At 44.1% G+C, this 25,711-nt stretch overlaps 1 protein-coding gene across 4 annotated transcripts in view; it reads right to left on the reverse strand.

Moving 5' to 3' along the window:
• Positions 1-25,711, reverse strand: part of LOC123745278 (RND transporter family member dispatched) — a 225,995-nt gene that overhangs the window by 14,037 nt on the left and 186,247 nt on the right. For all 4 annotated transcript variants that reach the window (XM_069321864.1, XM_069321865.1, XM_045725660.2 and 1 more), the window contains 4 exons: positions 23,554-23,755; positions 21,422-21,655; positions 12,465-12,663; positions 1,345-2,293 (listed from right to left, as the gene is read on the reverse strand). In XM_069321864.1, the coding sequence (XP_069177965.1) occupies positions 1,345-2,293; positions 12,465-12,663; positions 21,422-21,655; positions 23,554-23,755 (1,584 nt within the window). The remainder of the gene's footprint in view (positions 1-1,344; positions 2,294-12,464; positions 12,664-21,421; positions 21,656-23,553; positions 23,756-25,711) is intronic.

The following is a 25,711-nucleotide window of genomic DNA, read 5'->3' on the forward strand; positions in this document are numbered from 1 at the left end:
CCAACCAGAGGACCCAAAACAGAAAATGGGACAGTACATCACTTTCACGAGCCACTACCATTTTCTAGTACGGCAATTTTTGGCCTTAGTAACGCACACGAGTGAAATGAAACATTCTTCGTAGGACAGGTTGACAAGACACCCTAGCCTGCAACACCAAGTGAACCAGAGTTAAAGTGGTCATGCAGAAGGTTGGACAGGAAATGAGGTGAACTGGAGGTAAAGTGGTCATGCAAAAGGTCAGACAGGGAATAAAGCTGTTCAATCCCGAGAGGTCGAGAATGTACTGTAGGTCTGCTGAGCCCCACTTGGGGACTAGGAAAACCTGGGACACTCACCAAAGTACCAGCACTGAGTGTAATGAAATGCCAATTTCTGGGTGAGCCATGGTGGCTTCCTGAAGCTATACAGTGAGATGTATATCTATTATATTTTATCTATTAGGTCGCATCTGCCGTGGAGTGCAGTAGGCCTATCGAGGACCATCACCAGAACCTGGCCTCCTCACAAAGGTGCAGGGAGCAGTGACATTTTGCCACCTCACCGAGAAAGGCAACCAGAAATTCAGCGAGTCAAAATAAACCCCTGCTGGGTTCAAGAGAGACTGAAGCCTCAAAACCCACCTAATGAACTATGTGAACAAAAGATCAAATTCTCTTTAAACTAGTGTGACCTTGTTTGGGGGAGGGGGTTAAGTGACTCACTACCTGCTGGGAACTAAGCTGTCAGTTCTGAACCAGATGTAAACACCCACTTTAGCTCTCTTTACCTGTATGAGGGAGGTCAAGTTCTAGCTCTGGTCCCCCAGTAGGCCAAACAGGACTCCTATGGATGATGTGACTCAATAGTGGGAAGCAATCTCAATGAAATAGCTTCAGGGAGCCACCAAAAGACTCATCCAGAAAAATTCTTATGAAATGGTAGATTTGTTTCCAAATGGAATGAAAATACAGTACTGTACACAAAAACACACATACAGGGTACTCTTATTTTGACCAGGGCAGCAGTCAATAGTCCTAGCATTTGTCAGCATTACACTGTGATGGGTGCCAGGACCAACAAAAGTTTTTCTGCCTATTTCTCATATGAAATATATTCAAAGGTAATGAATCTGTATGCAAAATAATAATTATACCAAAATAAATATACACAGTGAAGACGGTTGTGTTGGAGCGGTAAGTGCAGTCATCATCATGGGTACCACATGGGTTACACTGGTATTCAAACAGATCTTTATTTGATTATGACAACATTGCACTTAACAATCAACAAATGAAGATATCTTCACTTTAAGGGTTAATACTATTCATTTGTACAGTAAACATAAAAAGATAATTGTCTTACCTGTTTATAAAAGTCTTGCATATCCTCATAGGAGAGAGACCATAAAGTGTTGCTGTCATATTCCACAACAATGGCCACAACTTTTCCAGTTTCTCTACTGAATTTGGGACCAGCCACTCCAGGAATGAAGTATTCTCTTGGAGTCTGGTAAAGAGTCTTGATACCCTTATGAATACACTGATCAAACACATCTTGAGAGTAAGGAAACTTGGATCCTTCACAGCAAGGAGATCGATCAACACCTGTTTTTGGATCTATGCATCTTCTATACATCCAGGCTTTAAATGTTTCAATAAAACAATTAGGAAGTAGAGGACCCAGGGTAGACATATAAAAGCTTTGGTTTCGAAGATCACGGCAAAAGTTTAGCAACCATTCCTGAGATTCTGGTAGAGATACATCAAAACTATCATCAAATTCTAATGTTCCTTTTGAAGCAGGGTTGAGGTAGTCCCCATTATCCACTGGCTTAATTCCCCAAACGATACGTACTGGTAGCAGATTCACAATATCACTTCTTAGATTCCTCTCAAACCAAAATTTATATTTGTACTCTAAATCATACTGTTCAAAGACATGATCTCTTGAAAAAAGTTGAAATTCTTGTGAATCAGGTAACTTGAGGCCTGGGAAGTAGAATACAACAACAGCACTGCATGCTGCCAGAGAACCCAGCAACAAGACCCATAGGTGGCGGGGCTTCACTATCACCCAAGGGAGCATCTTCTCGAAGAAAATTCTTGCTGACTCAGCACAAAAGTAACAAAATCTGAGTGGCAGGGCACACAGCACAGAACATCGAGGTGGCAGATGGGGAGCATATACAGGTGCAGGGGGAACACAGAGACAGCAGGTGGAGGCTCCCCACTTCTCAGCCACCACAACACATGCTGGTACCCAGGTCAGCATAAGCATGAGGTTGGCCAGAACCACAGTTCCGGCAAAAATGCTGGAAAAGAATTTAACATTAATTATGCATTTGATTTATCATTAGAAAAGCACATGTATTAAAGTGTCTCACTGAATAGCTTTTATCCTGCACTTTGTGATAAAACTTTGTATAAAAATCCAATGCTGAATGTAATGAAACGCCATTTTCTGGATGAGTCCCGGAGGCTCCCTGGAGCTATCCAGGCTAAATGGATAAATGTAACTTTCTGGCATCAGTCAAAGTGCTAGGAATTCTTGCCTACCGGGGACCACGAGCCAGAACCTGGCCCCCTCAGAGAGGCACGAGGAGCAATGGCCTATAGAAACTTCCTTGTGGTTGGGAGCATTCTATGTCTGCCACCGACCGGGATAGGCACCCAGAAAGGTAGGCGTCCCAAAGCAAACCCCTATTCTGGTGAAAATATTGCTACCGAAAGCCGAACGAGTGGACAGAACTCCCCAAACAAAATTATAAAACTAACATGACATCATCATGTCACCGCGCCACCGTCTGCACAACCTCCCCCCTCCCCGGGAGGGGGAAGGGGGAGCTCTAGACCCTCCACGCCGGCGATCCAACTGGCAGTTCTTGGCTGATGGAATTACTGGCCAGTCGAGTGCCTCTGGCTCCGGTTTTTGTTTCAGTTCTGTGCCTTGTGGTGTGGACTGTCTCTACCAGTGGGGCGTGAGCCAGGAGTAAGATTCCATGGTACTCGGGCTGCATGCGCCTAGGGCTATCTTCCCTATGTGCCCTGTAAGTACTGACCTTAGAGCTTGGGGCCACCTTCCACAAGTCACCTTGGGTTCTACCACCACTGTGTCCTTTACTGCTCGGTACTGGGCCACCCTTGGAGTCGGCTGGGGTTTTGTTGCCCTGGTTTGTCTCTGGGTAGGTGGTAGGTGTCACTGGTAGGGGCGCGGGGTACCGCACAGCTAGTTTTCACCAATAACAGCGGCTGGCTCTGTTCCGTCTGGATACGTTGTCGTCCTCTTGCGGGGTTTTTCTTTTATTTTATTTTTGCTAGTGGGGGTCTGCCTTTATGGTCCCCCATTACTGTTCTTGGTGTTTTCTTTCAATTTCTTCTGTTGGTGGTACTCCCCGCTTGGCCCCCGTGAGTGGACATGTCCCGGGGGTTCAGCTTTTAGCAGTTTGTTTGGTAGACTTGGGGCGCCGGTTTGCGGTACCCTGCCTGGGCTTCCCTTAGCATGTACATAGTACATGAGCAAATGAATCTCGATAGCAGTTCAGGTTGATGCATATTCAAGATCAAAAAAAGTTGAAATTCTTCCATTAAAAGCAATTTACTTACTGTACTTTCAAAATCGATAATGCCCAACGGCGATCGAACTCGGACCTGGAGCTGAGCCATGACCTCAGACAATCTCGACACGTAAGCAATTCCTGTCCCGAGTTTACTTTCGAAGGGAGAGGGGTGGGAGGAGAGGTTCCAAGGATCAATGTACCCGGGCCCGGTCACTGGTCAAGTTGAGGAAGTGGCAACGAGTTGCTGGCTGGTATGTGGCGGTCACTCCTCATTGCTTTTTGACCCTCAATACCAACTTAGTGGTTCGTTATGGTGAACAAAGCATGCAGATACTTATATATAACGTGTGCATATAGAGTGTAATAGCAGCAAAACTATTTCTTTATTGTTTTATGAACATAATTGAATCAATAATATGCACACCATACTTTTGAGAATAGCAATTATTCACCACTTTTATTTTATTAATTATATATATATATATATATATATATATATATATATATATATATATATATATATATATATATATATATATATATATATATATACATATATATATATTATATATATATATATATATATATATATATATATATATATATATATATATATATATATATATATATATATATATATATATATATAATTTATTTATTTATTTATTTTACAATACACACTATTGAATAATATTACTGCAAAAAAACTAAGAAAAAATCAATCAGAGACATTGAAATAATTAAGTGTTAATATCTTTGTGGCAACTCCCACCTGTCAGCGCGGGTGATGCTGACCGCCTCTGGCAGGTAAACCAGCACGGCAAAGTGCAGACTCCCGCACAGCTACTCTAACAACTGCCAAATGACCTGGCACCCCACAGAAACAGCTGAAGGCGGGGGGCGGTCCAAGAGTCCCACCCAAGGCCCAGCCAGGTCCGAACCTGGGATGGAACCAGATGGGACTTCCTCCAGTTCACCAGGAACCCGAACCCGGCGAACTGGGAAAGAACCACATCCCTGCCGAGCAGACAAGCTTACCGGTTGGGAACTCACACCAACCACTCGTTGAGGTAGGCCACAATCCAATTCCGTAGCAGACACAGACAAGTCACCACGACCTGGGTAAGATGTGAGAATACGTGAGGTGCCAGATTCAAGCCAAAAGAAAGGCTGTGGGAAGCCTGCAACCCCACAATGGAACCCAGCCAGTCCCTGAACCCCAGATGAACTGGGACGTGCCAATACATGTCCTAGTGGTCCAGAGACACCATTGAAGAACCTGGCTCCAAAAGAAGCCGGACCTGGGACAGAGTGGTCACCTGAAAAGAGGGGCAAAGAATCCAGGGGTTCAGATGGGACATGTCCAGAATGAACCGCAGATTCACACAGTTCTGTTTTGGTACTGGAAATGGGGGGGGAAACCCACCTAAAGGATGTTGTCGTTTCAACCATGCCAAAGCGCATCCACTCCAAGATGACTCGATGGAGCGAAGAGGAAGAAGCCTGCCCTGCCAGTCTCGAACCCCCCCGTAGGCAGAGTAGCCGCCCAACACCACCACAGGCTGGAGAACACGACCTGAAATACCCACAAATCATGGAACCAGGCGTGAGCAAACAGCGCGAGCCTCCGCCCATTGCCCTGTCAGTGGGGCAGCCCGCAAAAGGGCCAACGAACAGAACAAGCAGTGCACCAACCAGACAACACTAGTTCCGAGTGAAGCGCTGGCTCAGAAAATGGCACCAAGGGCCCACCCCGACCAAAGGAACACCAAGCCCTGGCACGACCCTTCCGAGACGCCTGAGGATGGTCACCCTGGAGAAGCAACAAATCCGACATAGGACGAAAACTAGACTAGGTCACCTGCAGACACTGACAGAAGACTCCGCAACCTAGGAGCCAGGGCCCAAACGGATTGTAAGGAGAAAGCAAGCATGGCATGGTGACGCGTGAGGCCTGCAACTCCTGGCAAAGAACAGAGACAAGGCCTCCCTGAGAATCAGCACAAACAGCTTCAACAGCGCCAATTCAAATTAAACACATCTAATTCAAAAATACATTTACATATGATTACAATTAGCCTATTTATCACTATCTCTTGCAAAACCCATAGTTACCATGGGGTTCCGCATAGCTGAGCTTGAGAAACACTGGTGTAAATGAACTAAACCCACTGATATCCCCCATGGCCAAAATTCTTTAATTCAATATTTTTTTATGAAACATTGTAGGAACTTGTTAAAATTAAGTTATTTTCAGAATAACATTTCTGGCCCCTCCTCTGACCGCCACTAAAGAATAAACAAACACAAGAATATAGGGGAAAAAAAACAGCGTTGAATGTAATGAAAAGCCATTTTCTGGGTGAGATCCGGAGGCTTCCCGGAGCTATCTGAGCTGATATGAATATATTAGACTGTGGCATCAATCAAGCGAATGGAGTTCTATGCCTACTGGGGACCACGAGCCAGAACCTGGCCCCCTCTTTGGAGAGACACGAGGAGCACTGGTTTATAGAAACCCCCATGTGGTTGGAAGCATTCTATGTCTGCCATCGACCGGGTCAGGCACCCAGAAAGATAGGCACCCCAAAACAAACCATATCTGGTTAAAAATTTGCTCCTGAAAGCCGAACTGTTGGACAGAACTCCCCAAACTAAAAACGAGCAAACGAGCACGACGTCACAACCATCACCGTCCCGCTGTCTGTGCAGCTCCCCCCCTCCCTGGTAGGAGGGAAGGGGAAGCTCCATACCCCCCCATGCCAGCTATCCATCCCCAGGTCAGAGGCTGGATGTCAAAACTGTGAAAACCGTTGTCCGGATGGAGAGAGGGTTGCAGAGAAGCCTCTGGGTCTCACCCAGAAAATGGCATTTCATTACATTCAAAGCTGGTTTTCTGGGGGAAGCCCTGTCGGCTCCTCGGAGCTACTTAACCCTTAAACTGTGCATGGCATATATATACGCCATGAGTAGCATAGCCCACTGTGTGCATGGCGTATATATATATACGCCAAAGGGTGCGAGGCACGATTCAAATGTCCTGCGATGTAAAGGGGTCACCCATACCGTAGCCAGGGGCAATTGTAAACAGACGTCATCGTGAAAAAAAATCTAGAGCAGGCCTCCTTTGTTTCCCAGGCCTTAGTTAGTGGCCAGACACCATGGGGAGCGCATCACGTCCGACCTCGCTCAGCGCACCACGCTGCGCAGTCTTTGACCGAAGACGAAATTGCCAACGAATTAATTGTCCAAGGACGTTGACGAATCTGATATTGACAACTCGGATATAGATGAGGACTATACACAGCCTGAAGAAATAGAAACCACGGATAGTGAGGGGTGAACATGTTGGTACCACAAGAGTTACCCGCTACTACTCAACACCACTCAACACTACTTCGTGCCCAAGCACATAGTTCATCTGTTCCATTGCATGTTTATAATATGATCGACAAGTCTGAAACAGGTGAATCTCTCAGGTTTTAGTGATGTAGAATCGGAGAATAGATTTGCCCCGCCTGCTAGTGCCAGTACAAGTTTCTCCACATCAGCTGCCCACCCAGCCAAGCGCCGCTGCATGGAACAATATGGCAACAATGAGGAACAAATTCCCTCATGTTCCAATAATTTTCCCTCATCGACCCTTCCTGCCCCTATTGTTGCTAGGCCTGCTTCCGCTCTTTGACAACAGAGATGTGGGAATTACAGATCTTTTCCCTGATACTGGTGACAAAATGAGTGAAATTTACTTCTTTACTGCATATTTCGATGAGCCGCTCATGGAACAGATTGTTCACGAAACGAACAGACTTGCGGCCGATCTTATTGAAGGTGAGGAGGTATCAGAATTTTCATGACTACAGCGTTGGAAAGAGAACTGTATGTGAACTGTATGTGATTTTTGCAATTTGTATGTTGATGAAACATTGTGTGAAACACTTTATATCAGATTATTGGAGCAAAGACAACGCTGTTCCAACACCATTGTTCGGGAAATATATGTCCCGAGACAGATTTCTGTTGATCCTATGGTGCCTTCATTTTGCAAATAATGCAGACGAGAGACAGGATGATAGGCTTTGGAGGGTGAGGCACGTGCTAAATGACCTGATTGGAAAGTTCCGAGATTACTACGTACCAGCTAAGAAGCTGGTTATTGATGAATCCCTTGTGCTTTTCAAAGGACGTGCTGCCTTCAAGCAGTATATTCCCTCAAAACATCACCGATTTGGACTGAAATTCTTTGTGCTCTGTGACTGTGAATCAGGAATGGTGTTACACATGATACTGTATTCCGCTACAAATGTAGACATTCCTGCTAATGACGAACATGGCTTCTCAGGTAGTGTGGTGAAGGCACTGCTTGCACCATATCTGAACAAGGGCCACATATTGTACACATAACTATTATACCAGTCCCTTACTAACCAAATTCTTGCTTGATAATAAAACTGGAGTGTGTGGCACAGTAAAGCCAAAACGAAGGGAAATGCCTGTGTTTGACACTGCTATGCAAGTAGGTGATTGCAAGGTAAGAAAAAGTGGTGCAATACTTTCAGTGCTGTGGAAAGACAGACGTGAAGTGAATATGTTGACCACCATTCACCCTGGTGGAATGGTGAACAGTGGCAAGGTGAACAGAACAACAAAGCAAATAATATATAAGCCAGATTTGTGTGATGGACTACAACATCAACATGCATTTAGTTGATAAATGTGACATGATGCTGGGTGCTGTAGAGTGTGTACGGAAAACAGTGAAGTGGATAAAGAAAATGATTTTCCACCTTATTGACGAAACAATGCTGAACAGTTACAACACGTATCTTGTGAAAACAGGTAGAAAACCATATTTTGGTTTATTCAAAACCATTCATTCCATTCATTCAAGTTGTGAAACAGTTACTAGGTAAATTTGGCAAGGACACCAGTGATATACAAAGACCCATTCGAGACCCAATATTGAACCATGCTCCTGCACCCAGGCTCTCTTACAGGGAGAACTTTCTGGTACACCGAATCAAGAAATTACCACCAACTGGATCACGTGCAGCAGGCCAGCGTCGGTGTGTTGTGTGTTCCAGTACCAAATTGAGGCCACAGAAATGTAAATTGGTGCGAAGCATGTGCAGTCCCTCTTTGCTATATCGACTGTTTCACACAGTATCACAGTCTCCAGGACTACTAAATGTGTAATTCTTTTGTAAATAAATGTACATATCAACTTAATTTTAGTGTTTATATTGAAAAAAAAAATACATTGAATATTTCCTGTAAACTATACCATTTTGGTGGGCATACTTGTGATACTAATATGTGAGCGCCTAGTGAGTTTCTACCAGTTTCATTATAATACAATGTCTAGTGGTAATAATTGGAACAATACTAGTAAAAAAAAATTAGTGTAAAATGTCCCAAGAATACTGTAAATAATGCCGCGAAAATAAATTTGCGGCAACTCAGGCCTCCTGAGCGGCTGTGAGTGATGGTTCCCTGACGCATCACCCTTGAGCGCTCACGCTCTGTGACGTCATCTACCAATTTGTCGGCTCAATTACGTCATTGGTAAGTACAATAGAATTTTTTTTATAATTTTTCCCGTGCTCGGGGGACACAAATTAACATGTTTAGAAGACGAAAAAAAAATTCTAAATTTTGTTTTCTTGCGCACAGAGGTGTAAATGTCCTCAGGATCCCTGAGCAGTGGAAGGGTTAACCAATGATAAAACAAGAGGGACTTACCTGGGAGGCAGTCGCTACTCGCTCCTCAACTCAAAGTCAAGACTGCAAAGTCGGCTGCAACAGCCGACCCAATGCAACACAAGCCCGATTAGGGCCAGGAACATTAACTACGGAGCAAGCGGCCAGGACCTTGTTCGACCTCCAAAAATCCCATGCCCAAATATCAGCCCAAGATATATTACCAAAGACAGCAACCAACGCAGCAAACTTACGAACATCATGGGCACGATGATAGACTGCAGGCTGGGTGGACCGAATAACTCTACGGACAACCTGGGAGACCCGAACCCGGGAACAGGAAAGAAGGGAAACCAGGTCAACCTAAAGCGCGTTCTCGGACACTGAGGCTGTGGCATGCAGGTAACGGCAAAGAGCCGCAACTGGATATAACACATGATGCACTCCTGGCCGAACCGACCAAGCATCAACAACCCAAGAACCCCTCCAGAAAGCAGCAGTCTTATTCTTTGCCAGAAAAGAAGGAGGTGGCTGCAAACAAACTACTAATTGCTGAACCCCCTGTGGCGTGTACACTCACAGGACCTAGTGGAAGACCACCAAGAATATAAATAAGGGTCAACAACACAAGGGGCAGAACCCCCACCAGGCAGCAAACAAAAAGGAGAGAGAACCCTGCAAGAGTACAGCGTCCCCAGGCGGAACAGAGCCGGCCATCATGTTATGGTGAAAACTAGCTGCACAGTACCTTACCAGTGATGAAATTACCTCCTATTCAGAGACAAACAGAGGCGCATGAAACACCCCAGCAGACTCCAAGGATGGGCAATCACCGAGCAGTAAAAGACCCCCACGGAGGTAGGTCCCAAGCGACCTGTGTAAGGTAACCCCAAGTCACAAGGACAGTACTTACAGGGCACCTAGGGAATGGAACCTTAAGTGCATGCAGTGCAAGTACTTGTGAAATTACTCCTGGTCCACACACCACCAGAGAACAGGACAACACCACAAGGCACAACACAGGACATCAGGAATCAGAGTCGCACGACCGCCAGGTCTCACATCAGCCTCAGAACTAAGGGTGGATAGCCGGCGAGTGGGGTCTGGAACTCCCTCTTCCCTCTCCCGGGGAGGGGGGAGCTGCACAGACAGCAGTTCGGTGATGGTTGTGACATCATGCTCGTTTGCTCATTTTAGGTTGGGGAGTTCTATCCAACAGTTCGGCTTTCAGTAGCAAATTTTTAACCAGATAGGGTTTGTTTTGTGGTGCACCTACCTTTCTGGGTGCCTGACGTGGTCAATGGCAGACACAGAATGCTTCCAACCACACAGGGGTTTCTATTGGCCATTGTGCCTCGTGCCTTTCTGAGGGGGCCCAGGTTCTGGTTCGTGGTCCCTGATAGGCCTAGAACTCTATTCACTCGACTGATGCCACAGTCTAATACATTTATATCAGCCCGGATAGCTCCGGGGAGTTGATGGGGCTCCCCCCAGAAAATTAAAGCTGCTGGTAATTATTGTACTTAACATTGCAAATTTCACCATGGCACCAAGAATCCGGATTTTTTCTGGCATCTGAATTATGGAGGGGAGATTTAATTCATTTCTTAGAGGAATCTATTATATGGAGGTCTAAATTTATGTGAATGCATTGTACAAGATTTTACATTGTAATTAGTGCAACTCAAGTACTGTAACCCCCTGATTATCCGAGATTCGAACATCCGGAAAATGCCCTTATACGGCCAAAATCGTGAACGAATAAAGTTCTCAATATCCGGCCAAAATGGCCATGGGAGCCGGATAAAAGCTGGTTAAGCCAGATAAAAATTCAGCCGTACTGTATTAATCCCGTCTGCCTGTGGCTCTAGATGCATGGTGGAGGAGGGGGTGGGTGGGTGGTGTCGGGAGGGTGGGAGGGGAAAGTTGGGAGGGATCACCTGGGTACAGGAATTACCATTAATTTTAGAACAATTCATATAGCCAAAAACAAATGAAATAAGTACTAGTAATTATGTAATAACAAATAAATAAGTTTCCTAAAAACAATGTGCACAGGCTGAAGTTTCCTTAAAAAATATTGTGAGTTTTTTCCTCCTGGCGGCCTACATAACGTGCTATAACTGCCCCAATTGGACCCGTCCAACACTGGTCAACCCATGTGCTCCCGTCCCTCGTGTTATACGACGGTGCTGCGCCATTAGTGAAATATTTTTTTAAATAGATTTTTTATTTTCATAGTAACTTTGAACATTTTTGGCCAAGACTATGTCTGGTAGCAGCATCAATCGTTCTGGAGGTGTTAAGAGGAAAAAAGCTGTCCTAACAATTAAAGACAAGTTACTGTTATACACCTCAACCAGTGCGGCGTCACAGTGCTATGCCATTAGTGAAATATTTTTTTAAATAACTTTTTTATTTTCATAGTAACTTTAAACATTTTTGGCCAAGACTATGTCTGGTAGCAGCATCAATCATTCTGGAGGTGTTAAGAGGAAGAAGGTTGTCCTAGCAATTAAAGACAAGTTACATGTTGTTCAACCAGTGAGGCATCACAGGCAGTCAAATGCCTTCAACAAGTGAGGCACAAGCAAGCGCCTTTAACAAGTGAGGCGCATGCCAGCGCCTTCAATAAGTGAGGCGCATGCAAGCGCCTTCAACAAGTGAGGCGCAAGCAAGCGCCTTCAACAAGTGAGGCGCAAGCAAGTGCCTTCAACAAGTGAGGCGCATGCAAGCTCCTTCAACAAGTGAGGCCTCACAGGCAACCCAAATGCCTTCAACCAGTGAGACTTCAGCAGCTGGCAGTCAAAACTAACTTTGCTTAATGAACTGTAAAGTAATTTTAAGTGTTAATTTTAGTGTTGTGTTAGTATAGGTTACGTAAATTGTTAAGAATTCTTAACGTCAAGATGTGTGGCATCAATCAAGAAGACGAACACCAACAAGGTAAGTTGAGGTTTCTAGTTGAATATTTAATAATTATATGTGGCAAGGCAATTCAAATTATGTTGTTTGTAGTATAAAAATAGTTGGAAATGGTCACTTTTGGACTCATAGGTGAAAAAGTACCATTATCCAAAAAATGTGATAATCTGGCTGGGGGTCCTTCCCATATAGTCCGGATGATCGAGTGGAGACAGTACTCTAAGATGGTGTATGCATAACATTGGTCAAAACATTTATGTTTATTAAAAGGCAAGTTAATAAAATGATATATAATGCTCACCTGAAGCAACGAATGGCTGTGATATGTGACACACAGGATGCAAAAAAGGCTGCAGCAGTTGTTAGTGAGGTAACAATAATGGATGCTGCGGCATGATGAAGGGAATCACCTACCAACTTCACCATGGTTCCCGCATTTTTATCTTGCTTGGCTAAAGTCCATACACGACAATAAACAAATGTGTCATCTGCACCTATGCCTGAAAAAGAAAGAATTCCACAAAATAACAACAAACTGCAAAAATCAGCACAATAAATGACGACGTTACTCTTTCACATCTTGTCATGAATTTGATCTATAGTCCTGTATTTCTCACTTTACAAGAGCACAAGCACAGCTTTTGAGTAGTAACAATGCTTTCCAAATTTAAAATTAATCCATCAAAATTTTTAACCCTTAAACTGCGCAACGCGCCTGCAGGCTCACGTCTGGTTTGCGCAACGCGCCTCCGGGTATTTGTATTTTTCACGTTCCATTCAAAACTCCCGCGGCTACATGGGGTTCACATCAGCTTCCTCAGGGCTCTTGTAAACAGACGCCATCTTTAAAAAAAATCGTGGTCCACATTCCCGGGTGTGGGAGCCTCAGTAGTGTGTGAGCAACCAAGGCTGGCGCTCGCAGCATGAGCGCACAGCACTGCTGTTCAGCATGTGACCACAGCATCGCCAAATAATGTCAAAATATATATATAACTTGTATTATTTAGCTATGATAGTGTTATATTAGAGCCCGAGTGTGATAATGACTGGGTACAATGTTCAAATATCAGTGATTCAATGCTGTTCACGATGTTCACAGCTCTAGCCACAGCACCACAGCATTATTTCGTTCATCTAGGAATCTTCAAATGATTTCTTAGGTTCCTTTTCAAAATAAACGTGTGGTCAATTATTCATTTACAGGAATTAGTGACCAGGATTGTGATAATAGCAGGATTGTGGCTATAATTAGCGTTGTGCGTAGTATTGTGGAAGGAGGAATTTTGATGAGGGAGGGAGGGCGAGAATTGAGGTAGCCTCATCGTGTGTGTGGCTGCCACTCTTGTTTTGCTCACCATACTAGCTTAGTGGTTCGCTATGGGCAACACATATGTACATGGGTATATATAGTGTGTGTATATAGAGTAAGAACAGCAACCGGAGAATGTTGAGAGGAGCTATTTTGGTGAGGGAGGTGACGTAATCGTAGCGTCGTCTGCTGTGTGATTTTTCATGCAGTGTATGGTGGCCACTGTACTGTTTGGACACAATACCGGCTTACTTGCATAGTTCTGGTAAATAAAACATGTAGATAGGTATATAGAACATGTGTAATAAGAGCTATAACAATATGGTGGGAGGAGCAATGTTGGCGAGTAAGACGTTGGAGTGAGGGAGACTGGCTGGGTGTGGCTGCTCTCACTCGAGGTGTTCTGAATGTGTTCATGGCCAAATGCTGCTATTGGCCCATATGAGGCAGCTGCTATTGGCCCATACGGGGCAGCTGCTATTGGCCCATATGGGACAGCTGCTATTGGCCCATACGGGGCAGCTGCTATTGGCCCATACGAGGCAGCTGTTATTGGCCCATACGAGGCAGATGATATTGGCCCATACGAGGTAGCTGCTATTGCCCCATACGAGGCAGCTGATATTGGCCCATACGAGGCAGCTGATATTGGCCCATACGAGGTAGCTGCTATTGGCCCATACGAGGCAGCTGCTCTTGGCCCATACGGGGCAGCTGCTATTGGCCCATACGGGGCAGCTGATATTGGCCCATACGAGGCAGCTGATATTGGCCCATACGAGGTAGCTGCTATTGGCCCATACGAGGCAGCTGCTCTTGGCCCATACAAGGCAGCTGATATTGGCCCATACGAGGCAGCTGATATTGGCCCATACGAGGCAACTGCTATTGGCCCATACGAGGCAGCTGCTCTTGGCCTATACGGGGAAGCTGCTACTGGCCCATACGAGGCAGCTGATATTGGCCCATACGAGGCAGCTGCTATTGGCTCATACGAAGCAGCTGCTACGCTGTGTTCTGAATGTGTTGATGGTGAATGTATATAGTGTGTGACAGTGTATAGTGTGTAAATAGATTGTATATATACACAAATTAGCATGGTACATAGTAAATATGTGCTGCATATGTGAACACAAGTTTCATGCACGTAACACAGTGTCTACGGACAGTACGGATGTTGTACTGCGGTATTATAGTGTACGTGTTCATTATACATTAGATTGGCACATAAAAACGATGAAATTGTATTTGGAAAGGTGCGGAAAAAATGAACGAAAATATATTCGCGGCAACTCGTGCGCCCCGCCCCGAGCGCCCCACCGCCCCCGAGAGCTTACGGCACGGGCGCACGGGAAATGATGACGTCACGCCCCAACTTCCGGACCCCATAGCAGCCAAAGTAAGTACAATCTCGACTTTTTTTTTACATACCCATACTGAGGGAAGGGTTTTTGACACTTTAAAAAGAAAAAATAATTTTTTCCAGAGAATTTATTTCCTGCGCACTGCGGGGGTGTCACATTTGGAGGCAACGCAGTTAAGGGGTTAATGTATTATAATTGTATTGAAAAGTTTCTGCAGAAACACAGAAGGTAAGTAAAAAAACAACAGCTGTGGTAAGAGCAATGACCTTGGCTACTGCCAAAAAGTTATAAAAAAAAAACACTCTTGAGTTTATATGAAATGCTTCCTTCTGAGCAGAAATTAATTTGCTTCCTTAGGCAATGTTCTGCTGGTCTCATGGATGAAATCAATGTACAGTTAGAGCAGGTCAACAATCTGTAACACTGCAGTAGTAACCTTTTAACATTTCACTGTCTGGTCATACTGATGCCAAGCAAACACTGGATAAAAGCCCCTCCAGCCTAAATAACCTTTATAAAACTCATTCTTAAAAACACAAAGCCTTTCCAAACACTACATGTTTGGGAAGGTCGTGTTGAGCAGAGCCCACTAATATATAGTAGGTGTGCCAGGCAGCTGTCCCAGACTGTCGCCAGATAATAGCATCAACACGTAAACAGGGTTCCCTGACTCAGCCCACCTCACATCTTGCCTGACATGAACAACCTATAAAACATAGGGAAAGCAGAGACAGAAGTGAGGGAACAGGATCTACCGAGTCTCCTGCCCAGAATGCCACCTCACACCACCAGTATAGTGCCAAATACACTGAGGTAGTTATGCCTACATTTACTGTTGTATCATGTCAGTTTTATCCTGAATGGAAAAATATTTAAATTGTTACCATCATCAGCACCATGATTGCGGCTCTACAACACCTTGTTAATAAAAAAAACCAGCGTTGAATGTAATGAAACTTCATTTTCTGGGTGAGACCCGGAGGCTCCCCGGAGCTTATCCAGGCTGATATGCTAATGTCAGTCTTTGGCATCAGTCATGTGTATGGAGTTCTATGGGACTACCGGGGACCACAAGCCAGAACCTAGCCCCCTCAGAGAGGCAAGTGTTACATCTTTCATTTTGGTATCAAATTATTTGCGACGTAAAGGCGCATATTTTAAAACTAATCCCAACATAATAGCACAATAAATAGAATTTTAACAAATATTTTAAAATTTTGACCAAAAATCTATTTATAATCATATAAGTGTTCGGACATCAAGTTTCATGTTACATCTTTCATTTTGGTATCAAATTGTGCGCAATCTAAAGGCACTTAATTTGAAACTATCCTGAGGTCGATCGGATAAAAAATGAATTTCAGAATTTTTTTAAATTTAACAAAAAATTCTAAGGGAAAAATCGACAGATTCATGCATAAATGCAACAAATGAAATAAAGTTCATTGTGTAATTGCGTTCACTCACCCCCACCCTTCCCTCCCTCACTGCTTCTATCTCTCACTGCATCTTCCCCTCACTGCCTCCCCCCTCACTGCCTCTTCCCCCTCACTGCCTCTTCCCCTCACTGCCTTTCCCCCTCACTGCCTTTCCCCCTCACTGCCTCTCCCCCTCACTGCCTTTCCCCCCTCACTGCCTCTCCCCCTCAATGCCTCACTTCCTCTCCCCCTCAATGCCTCTCCCCCTCAATGCCTCACTGCCTCTCCCCCTCAATGCCTCACTGCCTCTCCCCTCAATGCCTCACTGCCTCTCCCCTCAATGCCTCACTGCCTCTCCCCCTCAATGCCTCACTGCCTCTCCCCCTCAATGCCTCACTGCCTCTCCCCCTCAATGCCTCAATGCCTCACTGCCTCTCCCCCTCAATGCCTCTCCCGCTCACTGCCTCTCCCACTCACTGCCTCTCCCCCTCAATGCCTGCCATCCCTCCCTCACTGCCTTCCTCATAACATGAGAACAGCAGGCTATGGAGGAGGGGGGAGCTACTAACGGGGTCGGGAACTACTAACGGGGTCGGGAACTACTAATGGGGTCGGGAACTACTAACGGGCTCGAGGCTGTGTAGAGGCAGACATGTCTGTCAGCGCCTACTCACAGATGCCAACTGTGCATAATTCATAAATAAAACTATATTTGTTTAATTAATAAATAGGAAATCATATAACATGTTAATGATTAATAATGTACAGTATATTAATATATGAAAATCAACATTTTGGCATAAATATTTTACAACTAAGATTAAAATTTGTAATACAATATGGGCGATAAGTTTGGCAACCATCGCCTGGTCAGCAAATCCTTCCTTACTGCCTCCCTCACCACTCCACCAACAGAGAGGGGGAAGAATTAGTGAGAGAGGAGAAATAGTGGGAGAATTAGTGAGAAAGGGAGGGAGGGGAAGGTAGGGAGAGATGCTAGGAGGGAGAATGGGAGAATTAGGGAGGGAGGGAAAGGCAGTCAGGCAGCCAGCCTGCTTGCCTGCCTTTCCCTCCCTCCCTAATTCTCCCATCCGCCTCCTCACTACTTCCTTCCTGCCTACCTCCCCCTCCCTTTCTCACTAATTCTCCCTCTCTAATTCTCCCCCTCTCTCTCATACTGCCTTCCATCTAAGCTCCCCATTCCACCCACCAGTCAGCAATCACTGACGCAATGCGTGCATTTGGAGCCGACATGGTGCACAGATGTTTCTTGATTGTGCAGATATGTAAAACAAAATTACAGAATGAACTCTCCAGCCTCGTGACAAATCAAAATAATAGGAATAATAGGCCGTGAATCTGTGAAATCACAGGGTAGAAGGCGGCAAACTGGACCATCTCCCACCCATCACCACGGGCCCGGCGCGACGCTTGGCGGACTGCTTCCTACCCGAACTTTGTTCGTGTAGCATGACTCCCCAACCCCAATCGGGAAACTGGAAGTTTTGGATAACTAAAGTTCGGAAACCAAGTGGTGCTCTGTATCCCTATTACCCTCTGCTGCCCCTTGCTCTGTCTCCCGGTCTCCTGCAGGTGCTGCTACCCCTTCATTATTAGGATTGGTATCACTAGTTGCCCCACCCCCACCTGAAGGGCCTTCAAAATTCCCTGTGAACCTTAGCATGAGCTGATCTGTATGCCTTTTCCAATTAATGTTCTCAAAACTCTGCACTTGCATCGTGAAATTTCTGCAGCCCAGGACTTCCCTAATTTTTCCTTCAACCCAAGGCTTTCCACTTCCAAAATTCCTTGCATATACTGCATCCCCCTCATTAAACAACAATTCCTCTCCCTGAGCCAACTGACTGGCCAAGCTAGTTACCAATTTCTCTTTATCGGGATCTGTCTTTACTGCTTCCAGGCGTACTTTAAAGTGTCTATTAAACAGTAATTCAGAAGGAGATTTACCAGTAGTAGAATGAACAGTTTTCCTTTGATTAAATAACAATCTACAAAGCCTTGTATTAATAGTACCTTCCGTAAACCGCTTTAACCCTTCTTTCAAGGATCTCATGCTCTTTCTGCTAGACCATTTGAAGAAGGATTATAGGGGGCAGGTGTTATATGTTTAATATAATTTTTTCGAAAAAAAAATCCTCCATTTCCACAAAAACAAAATAAGGAGCATTGTCTGAGACAATTATGTCTGGCAATCCAAAATTACAAAATGTTTTCCTTAGTAATTCACAAGTTACAGATGATGTGGTGGAATTACACATGCACATCCAGAAATTTGGTGTATGAATCCACCACCACTAGGTAATATTTGTTATCCATAGGTCCCGCATAATCTATATGAAGTCTAGACCAGGGTTTTCCAGTGCATGGCCAAGAAAGTACTGGGGCCTATGGTTTCTGATAATTCTTAAAGCAAATATGACAATTTTTTGTTACCTCAGCAATATCCTAGTCTATTTTTGGCCACCAAACCCAACTTCTAGCTTCTGCTTTCTGCATTTATGCCATTATGGCCTACATGTAGCTGTTCCAAAATCTTACATCTTAGTTCCCCAGGCACCACCACTCTATTCCTATACAAGAGTACATCCTGGTGAATACTAAGGTCAGCCTTTACTGCAGCATACTCTGACAATAATAAATTATCATTCCAACCATATTTGACATATTTCAACACTGGTACAATTGGGGCTGCCCACTCACTATGTGTAATTGGCTCTAAGATGCCTTCCGCCACATGCTTTTCCAGGGCTGATTCTACCAATTGCTTGTAATGAAACGTCACTGTTTCATTACAGTGCCGTTTGAGGTTATCTTGAGTTGATTTCGGGGCTTTAGTGTCCCCGCGGCCCGGTCCTCGACCAGGCCTCCACCTCCAGGAAGCAGCCCGTGACAGCTGACTAACTCCCAGGTACCTATTTACTGCTAGGTAACAGGGGCATAGGGTGAAAGAAACTCAGCCCACCATTTCTCGCCGGTGCCAGGGATTGAACCCAGGACCACAGGATCACGTGTCTAGTGTGCTGTTCGCTCGGCCGGCTGGCTCCCCTTTGCCAGGTGGTTCTAGCATTGACGCGCTCACACAAATCTTCCTGTGAATCGCTTTTTGTAGTATCTACTGCACAATGGCTCTATAGTATTGTCGAAGAAGGCGAAAGCTCGATAAGCAAAAGCTTTATACGCTAGCCAAGTAAAGAAGGAGCAGAGAACCAGATTGACGCAAAACTGCATTCTGTTGAGTGAAGATAGAGGTGGCCTCGCTTCTCCGTCTGCCACCCCACAACACACCAGCCCGCCTCACCACCTCACACTGCCGCCCAGCCACAGACATTCCTCCAGACGTTCTCGCTCTTGATGGTGCTGGTACTTCAACATGAAGGACAAGATGATGCAGAAACCAACGACATGCACCACCAAGCCAAGAAAGGCCCGAGGAAGCTGACCCTGGCTATGGGACATGTGCCTACTAGTGCCAATACAGTGCCACCTTGACAAGGACCCATATTTCAGACCAATTATATTAGGTTAGTATGTTTTAGTGTTATATTTTGGTACTACATCATAAATAATTGTAAATATAAAACTACTGGACATTTTTTTTAATAATTTTTTTTTAATAATTTTTTTTTAATAATTTTTTTTTTTGTTATCATGTGAACTTCATGGAACTTGCACACCTTACTGAAGGCATGCCTATCTACAAGGGTGCCAATTTTTAATGAAATTGGTCGACATCAACCTCAGCCATAGGTGGCTGAACTTTGCCCTTTATTTTCTACAGGTAAGTAATTAGCAACTACATGGTTGAATAACTTTTTCATTTATTATTCAATTTACATGAAACTTGCATATTATACGTAGAGTTTATGCCTCTAAAAACCACAGTTTTGTTTTTTCATAAGTTCATTTATTGATTTTATAAATATTTATAAACATCATTTTGTTGCATAATTTTTTGGGTGAACTTTGAAAATTTGTATTATTGCACTAAATATATTTGGGATAGAAATATAACTCCCAAACCTTTATTATATAGTAATGTGATAGCTGAGTATCATAGAAATGATTTCGGTTGACACTTGTGTTTGTAATGTAGCATTGAAAATGTTGAAAATAGTGTAAAATATGTTTTTGTTTTTTTCTCCCTCTCTATTTAGGCTGCGATGCTGAAACTTGGACCAGTTGCAGCCCTTTTTACATATAAAATGTCAATAAATTTTGATTGCACTAAAACAACTTTTAATAATCCAACTCATGCCCCCTTGAGGCAAGCTGAATCTCTTCCTGTGTGGGACCATACAAAGCGATCTTTTCAAGATTACCTTACAAATTGATCTTTTCCTATAATCTTTTCAATACTACCTTATGCTTTACAAGCTTGGCTACCTACAACCTACAAGTACTAAAGCCAAGGGTGTACGTGAGTGCGTTATTTGCAAGCACACAGAATGAAGAAACAGGAAGCAAAAATTTATCTGTACCTGGTGCACTGAGAGCGAAGTCGCGCTGTGTACCATGGACTATTTCGTTGATTATTACTCACTTCAGAAGTACTGAGTGTGTAATACAGTGTGTTACTGTGTAAAAAGTGTGTGAAACTGTACATATTGTAATTTTAGTGAATTTTTAACAGGTAATATTGCAACAATAAACATTTATTGTGGACACATTACTGACACATGTATCACAGTTCCATGGAACATTATGAACATTCTACTGTATACATATTGTAAAGAACACAAATATGCATCATATACGATAAAAAAACAAATAAAACCACATTGGAAATACATAAAACAAATAATTGAAAATATATTTGTGGAACACCTGGTGCTTGAATGGCCCACGCGACAGTGTCTGGGCGATTCACGCATGGGTGACCAGGCCCTGATGACGTCACAGCGCACCTTGTCCACGTCCCCACAACCAAAGTAAGTGAAATTTGGTATTTTTTTTTACATAGACATGTTCAGGGAAGGGAATTTATCATTTTACGAAGAAAAAAGAATTTTTTGGGAACGCTTTATTTCATGTGCACTGGGGGAATTTCACAATAAACTCGGCGCAGCACGGTGGTTAAGGCACAACTGAATGCAATAGCTTAGAAAAGAATCTTGTTTAATAAAAAATAAAAATGTTTTAAACTTACCTATTGCTATAACAGTAGTTAAAACATTCATATATGGGAAGAAAGTTATCTCATAAATGAAGATGTACATGAAGTATGCAATGATGAGAGAAGAGGCAACTGTGGTGATGGCGACTATAGTGACGAAGAGTGAGCCAGTGTAGCACCACATCAACACCACCACAATGCCAGCACCAATGCCCAGTAGGAATGAATTCGTCATTAACAGCTTGTCAAATAGAATGTATTTTAGACCTGGTTAAGAGAAAAATAAATAATTGTCATTAACAGTGAGTGCACAGATCTAAATATTTTAGCATAAAACAAACAATTGTTCAATATAAGACATTATAAACTTTTTTGCTTTAAAACATGATCCATTCTACAAAAAAAAAAAAAGAATACCCTCCATCTAATATATATTTTTCACGTTTAAATGGTGAATGTGACCTTTTGAGTATTTTTCATACATTAAAATCAAACATCAGTTCTATTAAAGATGACTTGCTACCTGGCATGCTCTACCCAATTCAATTCGTGGCAGGTCCTTGCAAGTCACTGAAAGCCTATTGGGGGACCAGAGGCCAAAACCTGGCCCTTTCTAAAGAGGTGCAAGCTGCAGGGGATCTGAGATCACTCAAACCAAGAAAAGGCCATCAGAATGGTGAACAAACCAAAACATACAAACAGTAAGGCAAACAAAGCATAGAAAATGAGACTGCGAAGCCCCAAGATGAATGAATCACAGTAGTGAAGCAGTTTTCTCAGGATATTGGATCTGTAGAGTACTTCCCTGTGCACCACTAGTGGCACAGAGGTAACAGTGAACGGCTGCAATTGGATCTAATAAATGATGCCTCCTGAGCCAAACAAACTAAGCATCAATCACCAAAGGACCCCCTCCAGAAACCAGCCATCTCATTTTTAGCCAGAAAGGAAGGAGATTGCTGTAAACAAAGTAAATGATCCCCGGGATCAAAATTCCTACTTTCAGAGGAGAGCACAAAAACTCCCCAACTCGACAACTGGAGGCAAGGGCCAACAAAAACAAATCCTTGAAGAAACAGTCTTGGACCTATGGGGCAAAAGAAAACTGAGGAGAAAAGAGAAAAAACTAAATCTTGTCCATAAACCAAGATGGCTCAGGAGGAGCATGAATAGGCTGGAGGTGAAAAAAATGCCACGGAAATCTTGTGAAATGGGGCTTTCCCACCCAAAATGCAGCATGACAGAGGTATTAAGAATGGCCATCAGCATACATCAAACTGAGGCACATCTTTCAAACTCAAGCCTTGTGATGGCAGAATCGAAGGGCATGTTCAATACAAAATCTCTGAAACTGAAAAGGCCTTGCTAGGTCCTGAAGAATAGACCAAGCAAGGAACACCAGGCACAGGTACTACTCACCAAATATTACAGTATAAACACTGAAGACAGCATAGGAGCGCATATAGCTGTTAAGGGTGTGAGCAGCATGCTGTATAACAAACAACCTGTGTAACCCTTATATGAAATTTCAGACTGCCCATATTCATAGAGCCTCATAGGGGAGTCAAAGACTCATACACTGTTGAGAGTGAGGCACCTTTCTACCAGAAGCTGCCCTCTCAGGGACAGCCACCAAAACACACCCGAGAAACACTGGCTCGGCAGGGGCAACATCTAGAGATGATCCCTCCATGCATGTGCAATTCAAGGTGAACAGTTAATCTGAGTCCATGCAAGAAATGAGGCATAAATATACATGCTAACAATTTTCTGAAAACCGGGAGCACATTGATCACAGGGATGTGGCACGAGGCTCTGTGGTACCAGTGCCTGAGAAACTACTGATGAGCCAGTACAAATGTTCATTAACTGTGTGCACTGTAATGAAATTATGAATAAAACTTCACTGTTATGTACCATATAGAGCTCAAGTTATTGTGCAGAAACTACTTGACTACAGAGAGAGATACCTACAAACAGAGCAACGCTACAAAATTAAACCCTAACCTTGATTTAGTAAGATAAACACATTTAAATATCATCTTCCTCTAGCCATATTTAGATTTAGAAATAAAGCCCAGTATAAGTAACCTATCATAAGAAACAAGACAAAAATTTAATTTAATAATACATACAGTATAATAAAATATAAACTTTACACCTACCCAGGTCCATTGCTACTACCGTCACATTATCTACAGTGAGATCAAGATTTTGCAAAGCTTCATAGTAAGGAAGTGCATCAGAGCTACGAGCCACGGGCACAAACACAGCAGTTAAACTGAGACGTTGCTGGATCTGCTGCCTCTGGTGTTTATGATGTGGCTCAGGGTGCTTGAAAGGTTGTGGATGATCAGGGTCTGGTACCTGTAACCAATTGGCAAACTACAGAGTGCCTTGAACAAGGGCATTGCTGGTGCTTAACTACTGACCATTTACTTCTACATTCAACTAAGCTATGGTATACTGTACATGGAATTCTTGTGTCATACTCTATAAATAGGTGTACTGTATATCTACAACATAAAATCAGTGATGAAAGTAATGAAATGCCATTTTCTGGGTAAGCCCCAGAGGCTCCCTGAAGCTATCCCACTGATATAGTGCTATCCTATTTGGGGTCATCAGTCACAGAATTCTTGTTGCCTACTGGGGACGAGAGCCAGAACCTGGACCCCCTCAAGAAAAATGAAGGGACCAATGAACACTTTACATTTAAAGTATGTCATACTTGCCATCGATCCAGGAAGGCACCCAGAAAGGTAGGCAAACCAAAACAGACCAGTCTGGTTGAAAATTGCAACCTACATCTTCCAAAGAGCAAAAGAACTAGAAAGAAAACAAGCAACACTTCATCCAACTATTCCCCCACCCACTAGTGCCATCCCCCCCTCCCCCCCATTGGGGGGGAGGAGGAGCTGGCCCAAGAACTTGCAACCCACCAATTCAGTTCTTGAATGATGAAAGCTGCTGACCAGAGGGAAGGAGGGAGGGAGGGAGGGAGGGGTGTCAAGAACCACCAGGGCTCTTCCAGAAACTGGTGTTTCATTCCATTCAACATTGGCTTTCTGTAGGGAGCCCCATCGGCTCCCTGAACCTAACTACCCACAGAGAAGGAAAAACATGGCCTTATCAGGAAGGCAGTAGCACTGCAGGTCTCACCACAAGGAAGAAACAGACGGCCGTGACAGGCGTCCCAAATCCACACACAAAGCCGCTGAGGAACTGGGACGTTCACGAGATATCTGGCGGCCAGGGTCCTGTTCGACCTCCAAAACTCCTCGCCCGAAAATCATCCCAAATAAATATATATTGCCAAAGACAGCCGAAAGAGCAGCATACTTCCTAACATCATGGGTGTGAGGGTAGACCGCAGACTTGCTAGACTTATGACACTGTGGACACCCTGAGAAACATGAGTCCTGGAACAGGGAACCAAGGAAAACTAGATAAACCCAGAGCGCGTCTACCCACACAAAACCAGTGGCCCACAGGTAGCAGTGCAGAGACGCTACCGGACACAGTAAGTAATGCACCCCCGGCTGAACCAACAACGAATCCACCACCAATGGACCCCTCCGAAAGCCAACCGACTGGGAGCCCAAAGCAGCCAGTCGTCAAGGTAAGCCAACACCTGAACACCTAAAAGATGCAGATGAGCCACTATGACCCGGGTAAGACGTGTGAACACGTGAGGAGCCAGGTTCAACCAAACAGGATACAAAGAAAGCGGTAACTGAGACGCCCCACCACAAAACCGAGCCAGTCCTTTAACCCCAGACGAATTGGGACACGCCAATACACGTCCTTGAGGACCAAGGACATCATCCAAACTGCAGGTCTGCACAGTCCCATTTTGGGACTGTGCAGACACGCATGTGCGTATGCACATACACATGTGCACACACATAGAGCTGAGAGGTATGAGCTACGAGGAGAGACTACGGGAATTAAACCTCACTTCGCTGGAAGACAGAAGAGTTAGGGGGGACATGATCACCACATTCAAGATTCTGAAGGGGATTGATAGGGTAGACAAAGACAGTCTATTTAACACAAGGGGAACACGCACAAGGGGACACAGGTGGAAACTGAGTGCCCAAATGAGCCACAGAGATATTAGAAAGAACTTTTTTAGTGTCAGAGTGGTTGACAAATGGAATGCATTAGGGGGTGATGTGGTGGAGGCTCACTCCATACACAGTTTCAAGTGTAGATATGACAGAGCCCGATAGGCTCAGGAATCTGTACACCTGTTGATTGACGGTTGAGAGGCGGGACCAAAGAGCCAGAGCTCAACCCCCGCAAACACAACTAGGTGAG

Source organism: Procambarus clarkii, chromosome 10, assembly GCF_040958095.1.
Source record: "Procambarus clarkii isolate CNS0578487 chromosome 10, FALCON_Pclarkii_2.0, whole genome shotgun sequence".
NCBI classification, from domain to species: Eukaryota; Metazoa; Arthropoda; class Malacostraca; order Decapoda; family Cambaridae; genus Procambarus; species Procambarus clarkii.